The 8,959-nt window shown below is 35.2% G+C and overlaps 1 protein-coding gene across 1 annotated transcript in view; it reads right to left on the reverse strand.

The window, feature by feature from the left end:
• The window catches only part of CDC37L1 (cell division cycle 37 like 1), a 10,447-nt gene continuing 1,488 nt past the window's right edge, over nt 1-8,959 (reverse strand). Inside the window, exons 2-7 of the mRNA XM_015820621.1 lie at nt 7,521-7,802; nt 6,418-6,508; nt 6,029-6,144; nt 4,556-4,678; nt 1,393-1,551; nt 1-263 (exon numbers count right to left, since the gene is read on the reverse strand). Coding sequence (XP_015676107.1) covers nt 177-263; nt 1,393-1,551; nt 4,556-4,678; nt 6,029-6,144; nt 6,418-6,508; nt 7,521-7,802 — 858 coding nt within the window. The 3' untranslated portion in view covers nt 1-176. The remainder of the gene's footprint in view (nt 264-1,392; nt 1,552-4,555; nt 4,679-6,028; nt 6,145-6,417; nt 6,509-7,520; nt 7,803-8,959) is intronic.

Genomic DNA, 8,959 nt, shown 5'->3' on the forward strand with positions numbered 1-8,959 from the left:
TCCCCCCAAAGAAAATGATGCATGTTTCTGCCTTACTCTCTCTCCAAAAGCTCAAAACAAAACAACCCCCCCCCACTCCATCAAAATAAAGTGCAGTACCCATAAAAAGAAGTCTTAAGAAAATTGCCGTCTTCTTCTCTTGGAAAGAAGTATACTTGGCTTCAGTCTTAAGAGTACTATACTGTATCCATCATTTTAGGTTCTTCTTCCTCTCTGTGTACCACTAAACCCTGCAAACTGCAGCCTTGAAGCGATTCTGCATTCTGCAATAAAGAGCATAGACATGTCAGAAATCAATTTCTGAAAAACATTTAATTTTAATCTTTGCTTTGTGTTGCTGCAGCTTTGTATTTTTTTACACCATGGGTGGAACACGTGGACACTTCACTCAAGATTCATTGTCATAACATCTGAAACTCAACTGGGCTAAAGGCAGATAAGCTAATTTCCACAAGCAATGGAACACACACACAGATGGCTTCTGAAGGGTTCGACCCATGTGTTCAGTATTACAGCCTTTTGCAAAAACAAACTGGAAAAGGAGGAATAAATAAAAAATCTCAGAAAGAGAGGGCTATCACAGCATCATTCTCCTGCTCCCATTAGTTCTTCGTAAGGGAAAATATATTCAAAAGTTGGGCCGCATCCCACAAAGTGCTTCCGTGACTTCGTGAATCAAGTGTGAATTTCCTTCATGTATTACTGCTAAGCAAGTAACTGCTCTTTTTAAAAAATAAAACAATTATTTTAGCACAGGAACTGATTATGTAACAGGAACTGATATGACACCCCAAGAAACTCTGTCTGGGAATGCAGAGAGTCAGAGCAGTGATTACAGTGGCACGCACTAGACATACATTATGTGAGGAATTTCTCCACAAGCTGTTCTGGAAATAGTCATGTTCAATAATCAGGCACGTTAGCTGATGAAACACACACACTAGTGAAGAAAGCAGCTGGAGAGCTATAGCTTAAATGAATCATCCAATGAACAGAACTAACGAAAAAAATGCCCAGTTTGCTGTAACAGTTAGAATGGTTGGCTTCTTGCTATAATAAGCAACTTCGTAGAAGCCACACTTAAAAAATAGTGGAAAATACTGCATCAGGGAGACCAGAGATAGAAACATAGTGGATGCCAAGGCAGGATGATTTTGTAATAAATACATAAATAAATAAATAAATAAATAAATGTAAACATTAGCTTTTGTTCTTTTCATTCAAACTACTTGGTGAAATTATATATATTAATTACTTAACATTCAAACAAGTCTTAGCTTTCTACCATGGTCTATGAGAAGGAATATAGGGAAGTAATACGAAGAAGAAGATGGGAAGTAAAGATTTTTTTTCTTGACACGCCAATAGTAAAAACAATTAAACAAAAGCTACCTGAGGTGCAAGTCCACCTATACAATTCAGATCATTGTGAAATAAAGGATTCTGAACAGGCATAGCTTGACAATTCTGAGATCGTGAACAAATCCTCACTCTTGATTTGAATGCTTCCAGTTCATTTTTAAAAGCTTCCAAATAGCCTTCATCCCCTGTCTGTCAAACAAACACAAAAGCAATTCAATAACCCTACAATTTAACTTTCAATATTTTGTGCTAAAAAATAAGACACTGCAGCCAAGCAGACTGGAGTCTAACCATGGAATCTATATCATTCAGATAAGCGTGGATTTTCACATTTTTGTACTTTTGTTTTTGTTCAGTCTGTGCAGTTTTTTTTTTACTTTGGTTAATCATAATGGAGGATAATCACAGTGACAGATGTTCAAATCGTTATGAAAGTTATCCAGACAATGTAGTTTATAATATGAGCATTCTTCTTCCCCTCCGTGTCAATTATACTACAGTGCTCATAATTTTCAACAACATAGCAATTCTGGAGGATGTAAATGGAATAAATTGCCACACGAAAAAAACCACCATCTATACAATGAGTCCTTTCTTTCTCAATCTTAGGATATACCATTAGACTTGCAAACTATGTAGAATCTTTGTCATACCAAATCTGTTAGATATAAAAATATCTTAAAATACTGGACTGTGCTTAGCTATAATAGATAGAATTAACCTCTCTCAATATTTTTCTTTTAACTCTTCTCTTTAATGTGTACATTGTATATTGCAAGAAAATTGTATGGGTTTATTATATGGATTTCTGTGATGTTTTACTTGCTAGTTATAGCAAGACCTAGCTTGGAATTAAAATGCTCTATTATCCGGGAAGCGTTTGAAATGTTGGACCCAAGGAAGTAGATACAGTCCTTATGACAGTGAGCTTGCCCAACTGCTCTTCAGAGCCATGTCCTCTTGGCTAACTAAAGATACCAGGAAGATGTGGTGTGGATAGGTTCTACCGGGGAGAATTTTTCAAGGGGGTTCTTCTTTGTACACAACCATTTGTCTGAAATACAACCACTTGTCTGAAATGATATAGGGGTTTCCTGCTTCAGCAGGGGGTTGGACTAGAAGACCTCCAAGGTTCCTTCCAACTCTTGTTATCCTGTTATTCCTCTGCCCCTTAAGGAGCTACCTGCAAAATGCAGTGGCATGACACACATTACACCTGAGCTCCGCAAGCTGTGTACGCTGCCACATGGATCCAATTCGAGGTGCTGGTTTTGACTTGTTAAGCCCTTCATGGCCTGGGACAGGGCTGAGGGATCACCTCCACCTGATCACATTTGCTTGTCCCATCAGGTCTGGCAGAAAAGGTATACTGTGAGTTCTGCCTTGCAAAACAGTTTCATCTAGTGCACGGGTGTCAAACTCCCCACGTCACGTGACGTGTCGCGATGTATCGCGATTTTTTTTGCATTGTCGGAGTTGGGGTGAGCACGGCCTCTGTCTGATGCAACCAGCTCGTGGGCCGGCAGTTTGACAACCCTGATCTAGTGGGACCCAGGACTTTTCTGCCACAGCACCTTCCCTGTGGAGCATTATCCTCCTCCCCGCACGTGAGATTGGCCCCATCCTTGATATCTTACCGCAAGTCCTACAAAAAAATGACTGTGTCAGCAGGCTTGTGGATCTCAGCGAAATGGTCAGCTATTGAAATGGGTGCATTGTTTTTAACATCACCCTTTCTTTAATATCTTATTAATAATGTTGCTTTATGGCTTTTTAAATATATTTAATATTTTGCTTTTACAACTGATTTTTATTAGGCAGCACCTTTTAGAGTCACCTTTTAGAGTCACTTTTCTGTGAGATGGGCAGCTATGTAAACATGATAAAATAAAACAAATTTCTTTTCATAATCCTCCATGTGCAAGGCCATCAGCGGATAACTATTTTTAAATATCAGTTTCCTATGTTATGCTCAGCCCCAAAACAGACTAAACTAAAAGTGTATACTCGGAATGGCAGAATATACCCTAGAGCTATCAAAAGTCTTCTGGCATTTTACTCACATGCACTGAAATAAAAATGAGCTAATTTACAATTATAAAATTACTGCTAATTTGAATAAGTGCTAGTAATTAAATTTTAAACTTCCTGAAGTGTCAGAAGACCTGTTACAGAGGTTTATACAGCCATTTTAAAGTTATGTCTCCAAGGAATATTCTTAGTGGGAAATACATCCAATTTGACCATCCATAAAGAGTAAAAGGCCTGCACACAAAGCAAATTTTCTCCCCCCCTCCTTATGATCTTTTTAACAGGATGGATGGACACTCATGTTTTTGTCACTGTGTGATTCATATTATATGAAAATAGCATATTTTTGTACATAATTTAGGAAATAATCCTATATATACTTAATCTGTTAAACACAAAACAGTATAAAAATGGGCCCCTACATCAGAAGACGAAGAATCTTTAGAATAGATTTGGATTGTGCTTGAGGAAGTGAAAAGAGACAAGGAGAATTTAAAGTCCATTTACATATATAAATTTACTTGTGTGTCATTATGTAGAATCCATCATTCTTATTAATGAATCTACATTATAATGCCCTTTAAAACAGCTTACTCTCAACAGGTATTTGTTGAAGCCGCCCTGAGTCCGCAAGGAGAAGGGCGGGATATAAATTAAATTAATAATAATAATAATAAAAAGAGTGTTACCACACTTAAGAGAAACCAAGCAATACAACAAAACCCTATGAGATAACAACATCCATGATTTGGCGAGAACAGTTTTTAATGGAAGGAAGAAGATGGACAAAAATATAATGTCCAACAGAAGAGGCATGATTTGGATTTCATCTATAAAGAAATGGTATCTGATGGAACCTAGGAAGTGCTGTCCTTGGTTGCCACTATGCTCATTTATATAATTGTGTTTTTAATTGATTTTTATTTTATCTTATTAGCCACCCAGAGTTACTGTTTTTAAGATAGGTGGCCACTGACTGAAATAATGACAACAAAAACAGTAATAGCAATAATCACCAAACTATTCTTTTGATAAGGCATGTTAGCATCTAACAACCAAGGAGAAAGTCTGGCTAGGCTTTGAAGTGGGTTCCTAAAAACTTTTTAGAATAGCCCCCCCACCCCGACCTCCTCTATGTTGAACAGAAAACCCCCCTCCTCACCTTAGCTCTTTGGAAAAATAGACGAAAACATCCCCGGGGATCCACATTACAGCTCTTGGCCATTTCTATGATGAACTGCATCACTACCGCTTGATGAGCTACTTGTTCCATTAGAGCTCCTTTCTATAAAAAGATAATCCAAATTATCTGTAAGAAACAATCAGCGTACAAGTAGTCCTCAAACACAGGTCTACATTGGGAGAGGAACATTTGTGATTCAGTGAATGGTCATTCAGTAGGCCATGCCTGATTTTATGACCTTTTTTTTTACCACAGTTGTTAAACAAATCAATGTGGTCATTAAGTGAAGCCTTTGAGCTTCACCTATTGACTTTGCTTGTCAGAAGATCACAAATGGTGATTTTGTGAATCTGGGACAAAGCATCCATTGTAAACACATACTGGTCATCAAGCATCTAAATTCTGATTATGTGACCGCTGGGATGCTGAAATGGTTGTGTAAGGACCAATTGTAATTATTTTCAGCAGCTTTATAAGTTTAGTCACTAAGTAAAGGTGTCAGTTGAGGACTACCTGTACCACAATTCAAGATGCAATGAAGCCCATATTAATTGGAGCAAAACTAAGCTATGCACTAGAAAACTTCCTTTGATAGTCAAAACATATTAGTTAACTGCCAAGGAGGTGTGATGTGAAATACAGGATTCCTATAGCTTTTCATCTTCAATAATTCTTAGTTTTACAAATAGTACTTGAAAATGTCAATACAGTATTAGCTAACAGTATGTTTACCGAAAGACCTGCTATAACCACATAGACCCATATATAAATGTAATACTATAGGTAAGTCAGTATTTCCAAATGAGTTGCTGTACAGACGTAGCTCAATCAGTCTGATTCTGAAAACACATTAGATAATAGTTATTATGACTGCAGTCATTAGTTTGTAGTTCAGAATAAAAAATGGTTCAAGGCAGATGCTTAATAAAAGGGGTCATTCAAAGCCTTTGGATGATTGTTGTAATAATGGCCAATTATTAATGTAAACCAAATACTACCTTTCAAAATGTACAAATCTATGGTTAAATATCAATCTAGCAATGTTACATAGAGTAAATGATTTTGAGATTTAGGTTTAAAAACTAATTGCATTATCCATCCACAAATTAATTATTTATGTAGACATGTACAGTTATGATGCATTATATCTACTATTAAATAAATGATTTCAGAATTTGACTTTTGTATAACTACGGATTTTATGAGGATTCAGTCAGCAAATAAGAAATCATCTTAAACATGTGATAAGCCTCTGCAGAATATCTAAATCTCATTGCTAAAATGAAACAATACAACTTTGCACTATATTAGGAAGTTAAAATATTTAAGTCCAGAAGAAAATATGACCCTGAAATTAGTAAATTTCCCAATATGGACAACCTCAATGCAATTTAGGGTAAATAGAAAAAAAAACTTTGTACCAATTACAACATAGAAACACTGAAATTATACCTGTTCTGCTTCTAGATGAAAACACCATAAAAGAAGATATTTTGCTGTTTCTTCACAGACAAGGTATGGGTGATCAGAGAGAAATCTCTGACTATCAAACCATCTGCTCAACATTCCTGAAAAACAATGAGATACAACAAATAATTGTCCTAAAACTGAAAAAATACTTGGTTATAACTGAGTCCCATTTATGCTGGACAGGAACAAATTAGGCGTTTTGTTACTGCTACCCATCTCATATTATTACTTTGTTTAGTTCAGTTATTCAGAAACAATGCATGTCAAGGACCCTACTATGAATTTCAGGCAAAATATTTTGCTTGTTAAAACAGAAATACATTATTATAGTACATGTAGGTCATGAAATGATTCACAAGGAAAAAACTTACCAAAATGTCTAATTTTCTCCTCATGTTTCTGCATAAACGATTTAGATGCGTCATCCTCAGTTTCTTTCCGTTTCTTTTGATTAATGAAACTCTGGCAAACAAAATATATGATGTACTAAAATGTTACATCTGACAGTCATTAATTAATCATTGCTCAATTATCTCAAATAGTCTTCAAGGTTATTTTGTATTAGGTACTTCTATTTGATTTATACTAATTAAAATATACTTAGGCTCTCTAAAAGTAGGAGTTATTTAGATTATTTAGATTAGTGAAGCTACTCTAATTATGATTATGCAGCAGTCTGAATCTGAGCTGAATCTTTCATTCACTCGGGTTTTATATATTTTTTTCTACTAACCTCTGATTCCACATCATAATTTCCAATGTCTTAAACTATGGAATGTATTTAAATGTTTAGTGTAAATGCAACACTAGCTTATTTAGTGTGTACTGAAAACTAATAATTTCTTCATGGCCCTTTAAATAAACTTAATCTCTAAGACTGTGCCATTTTTTAATTGTTCTTAATACCCCATTTTCTCATTCCATCTAGACCAACTGTGCAATACTGCTGACAATAGTATCAAAGCAGGAAGTGAAGAAAAGTGGAATTTTGGTTTCAAAGAATTCATATCAAATTCAAATCAATTCATTTGATTTGGAATCAAACTTTTTCCATAATGCCTCTATAGAATGTATTCTTCTCACTTTTTTTTCTGCAGAGTTGGAAAAAAGATCCAGTATAACTTGTGGCTACTAGGAAGGCATTCTGGTTGATTGCAATAAAGCAATATTAAAGAATCCTACTGTGGAAACAAGCCTAAATTTAAATACTTTCGCTTGCTAATGCCAACAGAAATAAAACATATTACCCACTGTAATTTATACATTCCTCTTATGTATCTTTTTCTTTTGCTTCAGACCTCAATTAGAATAGTAGTGCTCTAAAAAATTACTTATAGGATTCAGAAGAAATGAACTTTAATGGCCCAATTCTATGAAGAGTTTAGGTATACACGAAGTTGTTACTTCAGAAATTCAAGACACAAAAAAAAAGCCTGAATGCAGAAATTTTTATACAATCTGGATTATTCTATACCTTGTTAAATACCTCTTTGCTAACAAAATCCGTATTCCATAAATTCTGTCTCTCTTTCTGTCTTAATACTTCCTCCTTCCGCCGCCATTCTTCTTCTCTCCATCTCAATTCATCAATTTCTGTTTGTGCTTTGGCATGTTCTTGGTCCAGAGATTCTGAATTGTGTAATGCTAAACTTCCAAGTTTTTGCTGGGCTTCTGCTAAATTCCATTTGCATTCCACAGAACTCTTTACAAATTCTTTTTGCTGTTGGCAAGCCAGTTCGATTCCATCATTATATGTCTGCAAATTAATGTCTCCATTATTATTTGGAAATTAGACAGGCAGAATTACATGAAACTTGGGTTTAAATGAACTAATTCTTAAGATTTCTTAAGAAATTGCATGTGAAACAGTTACAGATATGAATGGGTGAGATTCAGTAAAATATAGACATACTTCAATCGATCCTATCTCTGGCCATTCTGTACGCGTGTGTTTATGTGTGTGTGAGAATATACACACACTCACAATGATCAGATTATTATTACAACTTCAGTACTGAATCTGAATGTCTCACTATATGTACTTAATTGCTATGCACATATAGTAATAATGGTATCATGTTACATCTTCTTTATTTTATCACATAATTAAGAATCACTCAAGAGCCTTGTACTAGTCAATATAATAAATATTCTTAAACTTGTAGAATAATAGTCAGCGAAGGATGAAATTTACTTGGTCTCTTTAAATCATTTTGGCAAATTGAACTCATTCAACACAGGGTTATCTTTGTTCACAGAATGGAATTACAACAATGTTCTTAAATATATATATATATATAAAATCAAGGACTTCATATTCTATCTCTTTTTAATACATATACTTGCACTAAGTACAAGACAGATAAAGACATAAAAATTAGTTCCTAGCCCTTAAGTGAGATAAGCTTAAATTGCCAATTCCAGAGAGACGGGCTAACACTTAAATGCAGCAGTAGGAAAGACCCTTGAATCACAATTATGGACTTCTCTACTTACAACTAAGTTCAGTAGGACTACCTTCTAACTGTGAAAATTAGATTATAGCTTCTAGAAGCAAATTTTCACTTATTTGAGCACAGATCCAGCACAAATACATACAAGTAGTCCTCAACTTACAACAGTTGATTTGTTAACTATTCAAAGTTACAACGGCATTGAAAAAAGTGACTTATGCCCATTTTCCATACTTACAACCGTTGCAGCATCCCCATGATCACATGATCAAAAGTCAAATGCTCGGCAACTAGTTCATACTTATGATGGTTGCAGTGTCCTGGGGTCAGCTTTTGCGACCTTCTGACAAGCAAAGCCAATGGGGAAGCCAGATTCACTTAATAACCATGTTACTAACTTAACAACTACAGTGATACACTTAACCAGTGTGGCAAGAATGATCATAAAATGGGGCAAACT

This window comes from Protobothrops mucrosquamatus, unplaced genomic scaffold, assembly GCF_001527695.2.
Source record: "Protobothrops mucrosquamatus isolate PMUCROS unplaced genomic scaffold, P.Mucros_1.0 scaffold1151, whole genome shotgun sequence".
Lineage (NCBI taxonomy): Eukaryota > Metazoa > Chordata > Lepidosauria > Squamata > Viperidae > Protobothrops > Protobothrops mucrosquamatus.